Source organism: Excalfactoria chinensis, chromosome 2 (assembly GCF_039878825.1).
Source record: "Excalfactoria chinensis isolate bCotChi1 chromosome 2, bCotChi1.hap2, whole genome shotgun sequence".
In the NCBI taxonomy this organism is placed as follows: Eukaryota; Metazoa; Chordata; class Aves; order Galliformes; family Phasianidae; genus Excalfactoria; species Excalfactoria chinensis.
Window position 1 is genome coordinate 90,064,543 of NC_092826.1, and position 14,654 is coordinate 90,079,196.

Consider the following 14,654-nt stretch of genomic DNA (forward strand, 5'->3'; position numbering starts at 1 on the left):
CATCTTCCACTAGTTCTTCTCAGTGAACAACAGGTCTGACACCTCCCTGGTAGTCTCTCTTATCAGCTTGTCTTCCAGACACTCTAGAAACCTCCTAGACTGCTTCTTCTGTGCTGTCTTATATTTCCAGGAAACATCAGGGAAGTTCAAGTTCCTCATGAGAACAAGGACTGACAATCACGCAACTTCTGCAAGCTTTTCATAGAACACATTATCTGTTTCTTCATCCTTGTTAGGTGGTATGTAAGATGCCCGATCAGAATGTCTGCCTTTTGGCAATCCCTCTGATCCTTTCCCAGAGTCAATCTCAACATTCCCAGCCTTAACCTCAACAACATCAAAACACTCTCTATCTTAGAGGGCTATGCCACCACCCTTACCTTCTTGCCTTTCCCTTCTGAAGAGCTTGTAGCCATCCAGTCATGGGAGCAATCCCCCCATGTTTCCATAATGGCAACTAAGTCATAGTTTGCTTGCTGCACAATGGCTTCCAGCTCCTCCCATCTGTTGTCCATGCTGCATAGCTTGGTGTAGATGCACTTCAGCTGAACCCCTTGCCTCACCCCCCCAGTCCAGCCATAGTGGGTTTTTTTTTTTCCTTACCACCCCCTTCCTGAGCCCTGCCAGCTCCTTGGTTATAATCCTTTTCCCACTTTGAGATAGGTGAAATCGATCAACTGCCATCAGGCATCAGGCCATGTGCCAAGTAAATCACCCCATGGTCAAAAAAAAAACCAACCCAAATTCTTGCATTTGCATCAGCCTTTCAGCAATGTGTTTATGAGATGGGTTTTCCTTTCCTGCTCCTCTCAGCATCCTTCCCTGCCATTGAATGGATAGAGGGAAATGCAACTCGTATTGTCCACTAATCATCCCAATCTCCTGAAGTCTTTTTTGTTTGTTTGTTTGTTTGTTTTTGTTTGGTTTTTTAAATAATCCTTATACTTTTCTCAGCAATTTCATCACTGCCAGCCTGAACTAACAGTTAAGGGTAATAATCAGAGGGGTGAATCAGATATTTCCTAGAAGTATCCCTCACCCAGTCCCCAGGAAGGCAGCACACTTCACTGCAGGTAGTGTTGGGCTGACATAGGGCCCTCTATTCCTCTCAGAAGGGAAGTTGCCTATGACAGTAACTTTTCTGTCCTTCCTGGTAGGGGCTGTCCTGAGGTGTGGAGTTGACCACCTTGCCCCAGAGAACCTTGAATGTGGTCCTTCCACTACATCCTCACTTACTTCTCCCTTAACTAATAGCCTTAAACTTATTATCTTGGGGCACCTGCGGAACTGAAGTAGGTCAGGATGGGACATGTTTCTTCTTTTATTCCATTATCTCTACTTGACAGTGGCTGGGGAGGGAGCCTACCACTGTTTTGGGGGGTATCACCCTAGTATCTTTCTTACACATTCAGCAGAGAGTTACTCCACCAATCTGTTTTTTGCTTTCACTCTCTGATACTCCTTAATTTCTCCATCTCCTCCTTGAGCTTCTCCATCATGCTGAGCATATCATCCACCTGTGCACACCTCATGCAGGTGGAATTCCTGCTGCCCTTCACCAGCAGCAATGGGTTCAGGCATTCACTGCAGCCAGAGACTTGAGCTGCCTCATTTTTAGGTGGGCACTCCATTTGAATTGCCACTTTCTTTCCTGCCAGAGCTTTCTGTCTACTGGAGACCATGGTTAGATTAGCTGTCTGGGAGGTAGCCCTTAGGTGAGGTGGTTTAGTTGAGTGTGCAGAGATTCTTTTCTTGCCCTCCCTGCTTGCACAAACTGCTGTGCTATGCTCTGTTTTTCTATCCTGTTCGCACCACTCCTGGGTTGCTCCCCTCCCTAGCAGAAGGTTTTATTTATGCAGGGGGTGATCCTACCACTGCTTCTGGCTCTGACCTCGCAACATCAGAACACTGCTGCTATGCAGAGGACAGTGACCCCCCGGCAGCTCTTCCCAGACAGGGTTACCCCTCAACCAGCTGTGGCAGTTTTCCTGCTTCGGCACGGAATGCATCTGCTCTGAAGCCAAGTAGTGTGCCAAACAAACAAACAAACAAAACAAACAAACAAACAAACAAACAACAAAAAAAAACAAACAAAAACAAACAAAACAACCTCCCACCCCCCCCCAAAAAAGTTTTGATGATAAAAAGTTAAAGGGGAAACATTCTGATTAAGGATACGTTTAGAATGTACTTGTCAGATACTCTTAACATGCAGTTTGAAAGGAAAAAAATTTGTTAAAATGATTAGGGTTATATGAAAGTTCTTCCCTGCTGGTTTGTCATTTGGGATATGGGCGTAGTCATCTTTTATGCCTTCAGGAGTTCATTCTTGAAGGATGTCCATGCATCCTGGGCCCTTTAGAGCTGTGTCTATCTTTGAGTGCACAGAGCTATTTTAAAAAATGCTACACTCAATGGTTTTTAATTTTCTTTTTCCTTAGAACTGAGAAGGGCTTCTGAAATTGTGTAAGTGAGCAGATGAAGACTAAGGGTAGGTAGTTGTTTTAGTTTCAGGTGAGACAGAATTTTATTCATAGTGCTTTGGGTGTTTTTTTTAGGAGAAAAACAGTGTTGATAACACACTGATATTTCTAGTTGTTGCTGAGCAATGCTGTACAAAGCCAGCAGTGCTGTGTGCTTCAGTTTTCTTACTTTCTCCTACTGTTCTGCCAATAAAGTGGAGGAAGGCACAAGGGTCTGGGAGAAAAAGAACATTCAAGATGCTGGGAGATGACAGAACCAGGACAGCTGGTATATACTGGCCAAAGGGATATTCCATACCATATGCCATCATGTGAAAGGGAAGTTTTGAAAGGGGTGAGAGTTCATCTCTCCCAGTTCTGCTGTTTGGGGACCAGCAGGGTTTTAGTTGGCAGGTAGTGAGCAATTGTTTTTGCATCATTTGTTAGACGTTTATATATATGTGTATAATATAGTCATAATTATCCTTTTCTTTGTCTCAGTACATAGTTTTATTTCAGTCCATGAGTTCTGCTTTCTTTTTTCCTTATGATTCTCTTCCCCATCCCAGTGGGAAGGGAGGAGTGAATGAGTGACTGACTGTGTGGTGCTCAGCTACCTACTAGGTTAAACGACAATAATAGTGCTGAATGAAATGTGAGACATAGTTAAAAGGAATGGTGAAAAGGCGTAAGTACTGAATGCTTTCTTTGACTTGGACTTCACTAGAAAGACAAACATCAGGAATCCCTGAGACCAGGAGGTGGAACTTGGAAGATGTATCCTTGTTGAAAATGAATCATATCAGGGAATAGTCAAGCAAACTGAACATACAAACATGGAGTGCATCTGTGATCACTGATCTGTCTAGCTGATGTCATTGTGAGGCTACTCTTGATAGGCTTGATCAATCATGGCACTTCAAGAAGGGCAAGAAGTAGGACACACCAGTGCACTGGTCAGCCTCACCGATTTCTGGGGACATGCTAAAACAGCTAATTGTGTAAACCATTTTCAGGCACACAAAGGGAAGAAACTCAGAAGTAGCCAGCATGGATTCAGCAGGGGGAAGTCATGCTTGACCAGCCTGATAATCTATACTGAAATGACTGTGTGAGTCATTATAGCAAAATGGTTAAGTTGTATGAATTTTCAAATAGTGATATGATAGTATTTGAGATTTGAACCTCGAGATGCAGGCTTGTTAATAGCTGTCTCATTCTTTGAGGATGGCTCTTCTTCTAAATGGTCAGCTATTTTTCATAAAAAGAAAATAAAAAAGGAGAAGTGCAATGTGAAAGACACATGGAGAAGTGAAAAGTATACTGAAATGTAAATAGAGGTTATCCAAGCAAGTGGCATATTGTGCAGCACTGAGGGAGTACTGGTTGTGGTTCTGTTAGAGCAAGTGAGGACATATTTTATTTCCTCAGTGCCACGTATCATGCCGTTTGTTGACATTTTTTTCTTGTTTACTTAATATTTATCTCATATTGGTCAGTTACTCATTAACTCATGTGGCTGGTGTTACAGTTGTGTGAAGGAAAATTACTTGCCAGTTCATTGGAGTCAGAATTATTACGGAAATAGTTTTTAAATCTTTTTTCCATCAAGATAGGACTTATTCATTATAAAACCTGATTCTGAGGGCATCACACTAGGAATGCGTTTTCTGCATTATGCTGAGTTATATGTGCAAGAACAGGTTATATGACTTTCAGGTGTTTACCTTGTTATTTGTGGACAGTCTATGTGTCTGTATGTCAGCTGGAGATGGAGGCACACTGAGTTTCTACCTGTTTTTAAAAAACAGACTGGGAGTTTCCCCTTTCTATTTTTTTCTTTTACAAGTGAGTATGTGAAAGTACAGAGCCTCTAAGTATTTTGTTTTACTGCATGTATGTTGAAAGCTGACAAATATCTTGATTGTAAATATCTTTATTTAGGTTAGCTTTAGCTTCAGTGAGGATCAAGAAAATTTGAAGTTTGTTATTTTGTGCAATTAATATGCAGTATGTTTAATTTTTCTAAACCAATGAATGAGGAATTTACTTTTTTTTTTTTTTTTTTTTTTTTTTTCCCCCTTTCTGTCTTTGCAGTTTTGATTTCTAGATGTATACTTCCTTCTAAATCAGGCGTGCCCAACCTCTGGCCCACATACAGCCTGTAACATCTAGTAGTAATGTGGATCACCCCGTGATGTTATGCCATCATGGCAGCAGCTCTTCCCTGCCAAGAGGCATGGCCTTGCCCTGGGCATGCAGCCATCACTCAACAACAATCATCAGTGTGTGATTGGCAGTGTCTGAGCTGAAACCAAGATGTGGGGAAGGCCCAGTGCAGTGCTTACTCCACCTCTCACACCTGCCATACTCGCTTAGTTGTATTGAAGCCTGCATGTATTACATGTGATTAGTAAAAGATCAGATTGCCAATAATGATATTTTTAGGTAGTAATATTAATATACCTAACTAATGCCATCTCAAAAGAAAACAGAACCCAAACACTGAAAAACAGATAATGAAGGGTGTTCCTTGAGCTTTGTCACTATCACAGTAAAGAATTTCTTCCTTGTGTTTGTATGGAACTTTCTGTGTTCCAACTTCTGCCCCTTGCCTCTTGCTCTGTTGCTGCATGCCATCAAAAAGAGTCTGCCACCAACAACTTGACTTCCGCACTTGAGATATTTGTAAACATTAATGAGATCCTCTCTTACCCTTCTCCAGACTCAGGAGTATGAGATCTCTCAGCCTTTCTTCATACAGGAGAATGCTGAAGGCCCCGATCATCTTTGTGGCCCTCTGATGGACACTTTTTAGAAGATCCCTCTCTTTTTTTTGGCACAAGTAGCCCAGAACTGGACACAGTATTCCTCACCAGGGCAGAGCAGAGGGGGAGGATCACCTTGGTCAATTTGCTGGCCATGCTCTTTTTTTAATGCACTCTAGGATACAGTTGGAGTTCTTGGCCAGCAGGGCACACTGCTGGCTCATGGTCAACCTGTTATCCACCAGGACTCCTAGGTCCTTTTCCACAGCACTGCTTTCCAACAGGTTGGCCCCTAACCTGTACTGATGCATGCGATTATTTCTCTCTAGGTGGTAGGACCCTGTATTTTTGCTTGTTGAACATCATGAGGCATCTCCCAACCCAACTTCTGTCCTGTCCACCCTGTCCAGGTCTTGCTGAATGGCCATACAGCCATTGGGTGTGTCAGGCTCTTCTACCAGCTTTGTGTAATCAGCAAACTTGCTGAGGGTGTACTCTGTCCCTTCATCTGGGCCATTGATCAAGATACTGAACAAGACCAGTCTCAGTACTGACTGCTGAGGAACAATTACAGGCTTTGTCAGTCAGCCCTTCCTAAACTTCATCACAAGGTTGTTGTGGGAAAGAACAGTTATCAGAAGCCTTGCTGAAGTCAGGGTATATAACATCCTTTGCTCTCTTCTCATCTACCCAGCTGGTGATGACATCACGGAAAGCTACCAAGTTGGTTCCTTGGTGAATCTGTGTTGACTAATCTTTATAAACTTCTTTTCCATTTGCTTGGAGTTAACATTCTGAATGTGTTTCACTGGGCTATAGCAGTGCAAACTGAAGAAATAGGTAAATACGTTAAAAGAAGTTTAGAGAGAAAGGCTGCTAATTTCAAGTTCTATGCTTTGATAATAGATGAAAGTACTGATGCTACAGTTATGGCTCAATTAGGCATTTTTACCAGAGCTACTCTGAAAGTTATCATTTACTTTTCTGAAGGTGGCTAAGTCAGGGTTACGTACTAAAAAGACTTAATGATTTGTGCAGTGAAATCAAAGCACTTACAGAATCAAAAGGGAAAATGGTTCCCCAGTGCGGGTCAGAACGTGGCTCACAGATTTAGTACTTTTGGTAGATTTGAATGCTCATTTTAACTAGTTAAACATGTGCTTTGAGGTGGAAATCAACTTATCTGTGCTATGTGTCAGAACATAACAGTGTTCAAAATGAAATTTACGTTAAGAGAAGCTCATGTTATGATGAACAGTTTTTTGCATTTTGATGTGTTAGCTAAGCAGAGCAGTCTGCAGTGCAAAAAATAGGCAATGTTGCATTTCATTTTGATTCAGGAATTTGAGAACAGATTTCAAGATTCCCCCCAAAAAAGGTGGTCTTTTTTTTTTTTTTTTTTTTTTTTTTTTGGTGTAATCGTGACTCTGTTTCAGTTGACATGAATACTTTACTTGTAAGTTTTCTTGTGGAGTGCTTAGAGTTGCAGTTGGATACTGAACTTGAAGAAGAATTTGGTCATGTTTTTTTTACTGGACTTTAACAAGACTTGTCTTACCAGAAAAAAATATTTCTGGCTTCAAAGTCATGCCTTATTCATGCTATCGCTCATAGAATCATTGAGCCAGCTTTATACATTAGTTTCACAAAGAGGGTCAGATATCCCACTAGTTTTGGTTTTTGTTACTCTCTTTTGTTTTATTAAAATATATTAAATAATATTAAAGATTAAAATAAATTTGGTGACTTATGCACATTGAATGTATTATATATGAGGGCTGCTCTTAAAACAGTGCTTGCTATTTTATTATGTTGGCTTATGATGTCAAAGGTAGATGTTGGCAGTGTGGAAGTAGAGGCTGAGCCTTCCCATCTGTATTCTATTACATTTTGTTGTCATGCAATGGGTGGCTGCGGGGAGGGGGCAGGTAGCCTGACAAAATGGTGTCTGAAGTGGAAGTGCTTATGAAGCAAAGGTGTATCATCACATTCATCCATGTGAAAAAATGGCACCCCTTGACATTCACTGATGGTTGCTGAACATTTATGGAGACCAGTTGGTGGATTTAGCACAGTGAGTTGGTGGGTTTTGCATTTCAGCAGTGGCAGCAGTGACTGCAAGTCTCTTTTACTGGTGCATATTTTTATGAGAGCAGCATGCAAGCTTTTGTTCATCAGTCATGAAAATGCATAGGTGGGGTGGTGGAGTATGTGGAAAAGTAGATTTTTGTAGCTGAGAATTTGCTCTACCAAGTAATGTTATTGTGCTCTTTATAGTAGTTTTCATAGAAATAAATAGGAGCATTACTTTAGGATAAAGCTACATCTTTCCTGTGCATACTTAGGCATGGAGGTAAATGCTAGCCCTTCCATACTGGTGGCTTAAAGATGGTTCTGGGGAGTGAATAGCTGGGTGTATTGTTATGGTATAGTCAGGTCTGCTTCTAGTTGTCTGTTATGTGTACCAGGACTAGATCTTTCTTTTTATTCTTGTAGCTTGCTCTCTTTTGTAAACTGTATCTCCTTTTTTTATTAATCTAAGGATTATAAATTCCACATCGGAGCCCTTCTGTTCAGTAAATCACTTCATATAGTATGACTTTAAGCTCACCAGCAATTTCTTAACAAACCTCTATTTATTTCAAGTGTTGTCATAGAGTTTCTGGATCTCCTCTGCTGGGTGAGAGGTGAGCTTGTCCAGGAGCATTGTAACTGTGAAGCTGGATGTATTAATTTAAATGGCATTTGTGAGGATTAATCTCAAAATAATTGAGTATGCTTGTTGCCTATTACTGAAGCTCAGCTGAAAAGAATAAATTGATTAGCCAAAGTCATTTGAGTATGTTTGTGAGGTCTGATGTAGCTTTCTGTATGGGTCTGTAGAAATAAATTAATAAATTTCTCTAGGTCATCACGTAATCCTAGTTAGTCAAACTTTTCCTGGCTTTCTTTCTGTTCTTTTTTAGTGAATGTTCAAAATTCTTTGCCATGTACATAGAACATACTATTCTTAGGAAGTGTCTTAACATCAGTGAACTTAAAATATTTATTCAGATGAAAGTGACTTGTTAGTCTGTATATTGCATAAATGTGTTTTTAGGTGATAGAGAACATGATATATATTTACTTTCCTCCTCACAGATGTGGTTACTTGCAGTTTTGTGTCTCTGGATCTTTGGAGTAAAGCCTGTGAAATTAAGTGGGTCCACAGAGTAACCTGCTTGCTCTGTTCAGCCCATACACCCTAACAAAATTAAGAAGATAAGATTAAGTGAATTGCTGATGTTCTGGCCTCCTGAAAAAGTGGAGTAGTTGTTTAGTAATTTAAAACTGAGTTGATCGTAGAAGAATGGTAAAAAGGGTGGATGCTTTCCTTTGTGTGTGACCTGAAGGAATGGGTTACTCTTGAATATGTTTCACTGCTTATGGAAAGTCAGCATGGCACAGACAGTGTTTACTAACTATTCAGGAAGCTGAGGGCAAGTAATGTAGCTGTGCTTAGTTGTGGACACTCCAGTTCTGCACCTCGTCTCCTCGATTCACTGTTGGCAATAACTAGATTTGACAGTATTTGAGGGAGCTCAATCTGTAGAATTAAGTCACTTACAAAGGAAGATTTTATTTTGTCCTTATTTATTATTATTATTTTTCTGTAGGTGGTGACACCTTGCTTTCTTCTGAGCAACTACGAACTGGTAAGTAGTGTTGGTTCTTGTGATAGCCATCAAGTTTTACTAGGTAATAGGTTAGGTCATTCCCATAACCACCTACACTCTCTTTCAGTACCGTGCAGTCCTCTTTGTCCTGTGAAGGCACAGCAAATAAAGGGTGTAATCCTGAAGCTTATTAGTGTGCTCTATCCCGTGCAGCAGTTTTATTGTTTTATTGAGCATTTTGCAAAGCTGTGGGTTAACTGGATCAAGTATTTTCTGCTGTTGAGGATTGTTCCTGAGGTGATCTGACTCATTTGTCCATGTTGCAGCAGCATTCGTATCTAGTTGTTCTTGCTACATTATATCTTTTTCAAAAAAGCAGATGAGCCTTTTCAGGCTGAAATATGTTATTTTAGCTGTATTGGTAACATGAATGCTGCCCAGAGGGTGCCATATAGCTGTTATTTGTTGAACTAGTGCTACTACTTGCTAGCATCATTACCAGGGCCAGGCACTCAACAGCTGATTTCTAAGTATCAACTGGAACACTATGTATTTTAAACCTTGTGATTCTATGTGATATAGCCACTGGTGGTTAGGAATCATACATCTCATTTCTGCCTTGCTGTGTGAATTGGGCAACTCACTTTGCGCATTTTTGTGTCTTGATTTTGTTGCTTGCAAAATGCAGGTAATGATGTATTAGTATGAACTGCAGAAGCAGAAAGGTGCTGTAGAAGTATCAGTTTATGCTTTTCTTGGTTATTATTCATTAAAAGATAGGCTGGAAAACAAAATCAATGATTTATGCTATTATTAGAAATGTGAGTATGAATGTATGAAAGGTCTTTCCTCATTTTGTGATTCTGCAACAATTTAAACATGCAGCAACTTGTGGAATATGATACCACTCATTACTGTTACTAATTGCAGTTTAACATGGTTTATGTAAAAGCGAATATGGGGCAGTGCTGTTTGATCTGGGCCCAGATAATTTAGTGACCTGAAGATGAAAACAGTGAGTGGATGGTAAAAATGGACAGACCTGTTTTAGTTTACTGGCAGAGTTGAAACCAAAGATATATTTTGTCCATGAATTAAGTGGCTAAGAGGGAATCTTAGCAATGCTTATAAATATCTCAAGGGTGGGTGTTAAGAGGATGGGGCCAGGCTCTTGTCAGTGGTGCCCAGCAGTACAACAAGGGGCAATGGGCCAAACGGGGAATACAGGAAGTTCCTTGTGAACATGAGAAGGAAATTCTTTAGTTTGTAGGTTAACAAGCACTGGAAGGAGCTGTCCAGAGTGTCTGTGAAGTCTCATTTCTAGGAGATCCTTAAAATACACCTGGGTGCTTTCCTGTGTAACCTACTGTAGTTACTTTTTTTTTTTTTTTTAAATTATTTTTTTTTTATTTTATTTTTTTTTAAGTAAGCACCACCTCCTGACAGCACAGGAATAGGCAATTCCAAAGTGTAGTCAAGCAGGCATTGCAGAAGGGTGGCTTTGCTGATCTGCAGTCTTCTTCTAGAACTTAGATGGAAACAGAAAATGTGTGGCCACTGGCAGCAAGAGCATGCCATGTGGGAAGACTACAGTGATGCTGTTTGCCTTTGTAAGGAGAAAATTTGTGTGGCCATTGCTCAGTTAGAGTTGAAGTTAGCCAGTACTGTGAGGACTATAGGTTATTATTATTATTATTTTTAATACATTAACAACAGAAGGAGGACCAGAGAGATCATTGGTCCATTACTTGATGAGGATGGTCAGCTTTCCAGCAGGGACGTAGATAAAGCAAAGATGTTTAATGCCTTCTTTGCCTCTGTTTTGGTGGGACTGGGACTCCAAATGCCTCAGGTTAAAGGACTGTGACTGCAGTAGTGATCAGCTCTTTGCCAACCCTGAACTTCTACAGTATTTGCTGCTCTATACCACATAGTCTGATTATTTATTTATTTATTTATTTATTTATTTATTTATTTTTAATTCTAAAAGGATAAGTAGTGAGTTCAGCACATGTATGAGCCTTCTGAAGAAGCACAAAACAGGTTGTGTATTGTCCCAAGCACACTGCATATGGTACTCGGCTCTTTCTGAAGAGATCCCTGAATGAATCCACAAATGGCATGATTTGCATTTCTACATGTGGGTCTGTTCATTTCCTCTAAGTAGAAGTGTCCCTGAGGAGACCGTGAAACAGTACTAGATAAATTTATAATGATATAGGTATCACTTTTGTATGTAACCTTTATTCTGCTGAGAAGAACTCAATGTTCAGTTAGATTAAGGTTTGTGGGTGGTATTCCTAGCATGGGCAAATGTTGTGTTCCTTTGTATCTATGTGGTGCTTTAGCTTTCCTTTTAAACTCTTTGTCAAGCTGTTGGTTACTTTGCTGTCTCGAAGTTTATGGATGACGAGAATCCAGCCCTGATTAGCTAGGTGTTTCAACAGAAGAATCATAGAATGCTTTGAGTTGTAAGGGACTTCAGTAGAACGTTACACCCCACCTATTCCCAGGACTCTAATGCCTCCCATTAGATCAAGTTGCCCAAACCCACATGCAGCCTCACCTAGAACACTTGCAAAAGGAGAAAGAGGCTTCCCCTGGAGCCTCAGCTGCTTTTGCAGAACTCTTTCACTGCAGGGGGGTTTGAAGGGGATGGACTCATTGTACATCAGGGGAGATGCTGGCTTCAACTGAGCCAGTCTGGTCTTCTCCCTGTGTAACAGACAGTGCAACAAAGAATATACAACAGGTGATAGTTGTAGGTGACCCTCTTCTGAGAGGTACAGAGGATGGACATGTGTCAGCCTGACCCAGTCTCAAGAGAGGTATGTTACCTACGTGGGGTTTATATTAAGGATGCTAAAGAATAGTAGGCCTTATACAGCTCATGAACTATAAGCTGGTTGTTTCATGTGGGTATCAACAGCACTGTCAAGGGCAGTCCAGTCAGTCCAAGGTGTATCATGAAGGACTACAGAGACCTTGGGAGCATTTGTAAATGACTGTGGTGTGCAGGTAGTCTTCTTTTTGTTCCTACTGATTAAAGGAAAAGGCTTTGAAAGGACCAATAGAATAAGCAAATCAATGTATGATGTGGTTGTGAGATTGATGTCATATCCACACATTTGGCTTTTTTTGAGGAACTGATAGGTTCTCTTTGTCAAAGGAGAGAAAGAACATTCACCGGTGTGCCTCCGGTGGCGCAGCGGTAGAATTCCCGTTTGCAACACCAGGGGGCCCGGGTTCGAATCCCCTCCTGTGGAGCAGGGGGTAGAAGTGCCGCTCTGCTACACAGAGGGCTCGAATCCCGGGAGTTGGACTCGATGATCTCTAAGGTCCCTTCCAACTTGCACAATACTATGATACTATGATCTTCAGTTACAGGCTTGCCAAGCTGGTAAAGAGAGCTTTCAACTGAAGTTGCTTGTAGAGGGGAACGTCCTTTGACTTCTATTGGTTCAATGCCAGTATCAGCTATTGATGTCTAAAGCCAGAAAAAGGATCAGAGGCCAGCAGGAGATCTCCTGAGGAGCAGTATGAAGAACTGCAGCGACTATTCAATAAAAGTTTGATCAGACACTCAACTAAAATGCGTAAAACACAAATACACATGGCATGGGGAATAAACAGGAGTTTACGACATGTTCACGCCAGAGTGGCTGTAATCTTATTGACTTTTTGAGTAAAACCTTGTTGAATTTTTGCACAGAATTTGAATTTTTCTCTTGAAACAGCAATTTTAATTAGTTAAACATTAGGTATTTCCTTATGTAGAATGGAATTCTTCCAGGTCTGTGAAACCGAACACACTGAAGATTGTAAAGTCTTATGTAGTACCAGTTTAATTCCATTCTAACTTAATTCTCTCATTTGTATTAGTATTTTTTCAAGGTGAAGTGGTTCTGTTATGTTCATAATATAATCCTGAATGGTGAAATACTTAAATCTAGGTTATTTTCTGAAATGCCAAATGTTTCCCTTGTTAAACTGTTAAGCAGACATTTTGAGGTCTTGTAATCCAATTTTACTGCTGTATTACGTTGCCTTAATTTTGTGATCATGATTGTAGTCATAATTTAAAATAATGATGGATGGTTTTTACCTCTGGTGATTTTTTTTTTTTTCCTGTCATATTTTCATAGTAGTAGATTCTGAATTTTTAAAAATGTTTATTTTAAACTTCAGCAGAGAACTTAATGTGTTCTAAAGCTTCACAGCTTTAGATTTTACAGAGTACTTAGCGTGTGCCCGGGTGATTCACCTTTATCAACACCCCCACATGTGTTCTATTCCATAAAAAGGCAAAGAGTGGGAAAAAATACGAGGGAATACACAGTATCTTACCTTGCTTTCTGTGTGCATTATAACTTGGAATAAAGCACCCTCAGTGCTGAGTGTTGGCTTAAAAGATCTGAAATCAGGGGATGATAATGTAAAACCAATTTGTGTTCTGTATGTGTTTGAAAGGTAGTTTGATTATTAATACTGTAGAATATATGTATACTTCTGAACGAATTGTTTTGTTTGTTGTTTGAATACATTAGGAGGGCCTTCTTAGAACATGTTTAAAGTAGCTGGAAAAATAAAGTCCGTTTTTCTCATTTGCAGGCAAAGAACTTGGAAGCCTTTGAAAATCATGGAACCAGAACCGTAAGTAACTGCATTTTATTTATTTTCCTTTACTTGGCCTGGTTTATTTACTTATTGAACTTTCTGTGGTTCTTTTTTATTACATCCTCACAAAGTGTTTGCTAGCCTTTTCAGAGCATGCACTTTGGTTTCTACACTGGGTGAAGCTGTCTTTGATTAGGATTCCTAGCTATGTAGTATCACACCCACTTTCCCATTCATCCCCCTTTTATCCAGGTACAGTGATATGAACTCTGTGTTCCTTATGTTGAAGTCAAGTAGTGGAGAATTAAAGAGAAATATTAAAATCTTTGTAGACTGATTGCATTCAAAGGACTTAAGATATTCTAGACAGTTTTTGTTGTTGTTGTTGTTTTTTTTTTGCAAGAAGAGTGTAAGGTTTTGTATTGTCAGTTTTGTATTGTCAGTTTTTGTTCAAGTGTAAAAAACAAATGTCGCTTCCCAGGTCTTTGTTATCATTGCTGCTGTAGTGTTAATTGTACAAGTGGTAGTAAATGCATTTAGTGAAGCACAATATAACTTGATCTTCTAAGTGCTGTAGAAATTTCTGCAAATGGGAAGTATTCCATATTTCAATACTGATAGCACTTTTATCACAGGCTCTGAAATAAGTAAAACAAGGAAAGAACAAAAGAATTTTTGGGATCCTTTGCCATTTCATTTTATTAGAGATGTAAAGTCTCTTTGATTCTGAAATAAGTCATGGTAGATACCTGTAGTTAACTCTGTGGTGTAGGTATTTGATTCACCACTGCAAAGGTGAAATTGACATTTAAAAAGAAGCAGAAGGAAGGACCTGAAAGTGTGATATTCACCAATTCATTATTACATTCAGGAACAGCTCTCTATTGCAGTAAGTGAACATGCGTATCACAGCATGGTTGTGTGTACTTTGCTTTTTGTTTTCTAACGTTGTCTGTAGTTCAGTATTGGAGGCTTCTGGTGTCAACTGCAGAATATAAAGAGTTCTGGTCTTTGACTGCATATGTATTTAGGCAGGAGACTTTCACAAAGGTTTCTTTATGAGTGGTATAGTTTGTTTTCTTGGGGTGGCAGTAATGTTTTTTCTACAACTCAGGCCATCGCTTTACTTGCATCAATAATATTATCCAGAG

The 14,654-nt window shown here is 39.9% G+C and overlaps 1 protein-coding gene across 11 annotated transcripts in view; it reads left to right on the forward strand.

Annotated features, from left to right (window-relative positions):
- Positions 1 to 14,654, forward strand: part of TNS3 (tensin 3) — a 174,796-nt gene that overhangs the window by 55,922 nt on the left and 104,220 nt on the right. For 10 of the 11 annotated variants that reach the window (XM_072327308.1, XM_072327312.1, XM_072327305.1 and 7 more), the window contains 2 exons: positions 8,887 to 8,925; positions 13,498 to 13,539. Coding sequence is in view for 5 of the 11 variants with exons in the window: in XM_072327305.1 (XP_072183406.1) it covers positions 8,887 to 8,925; positions 13,498 to 13,539 (81 nt within the window). In the remaining 6 variants the exon portion in view is untranslated. Of the gene's footprint in view, positions 1 to 8,095; positions 8,106 to 8,886; positions 8,926 to 13,497; positions 13,540 to 14,654 lie in introns of those variants that run through there. The other variant, XM_072327309.1, reaches the window with a different exon arrangement.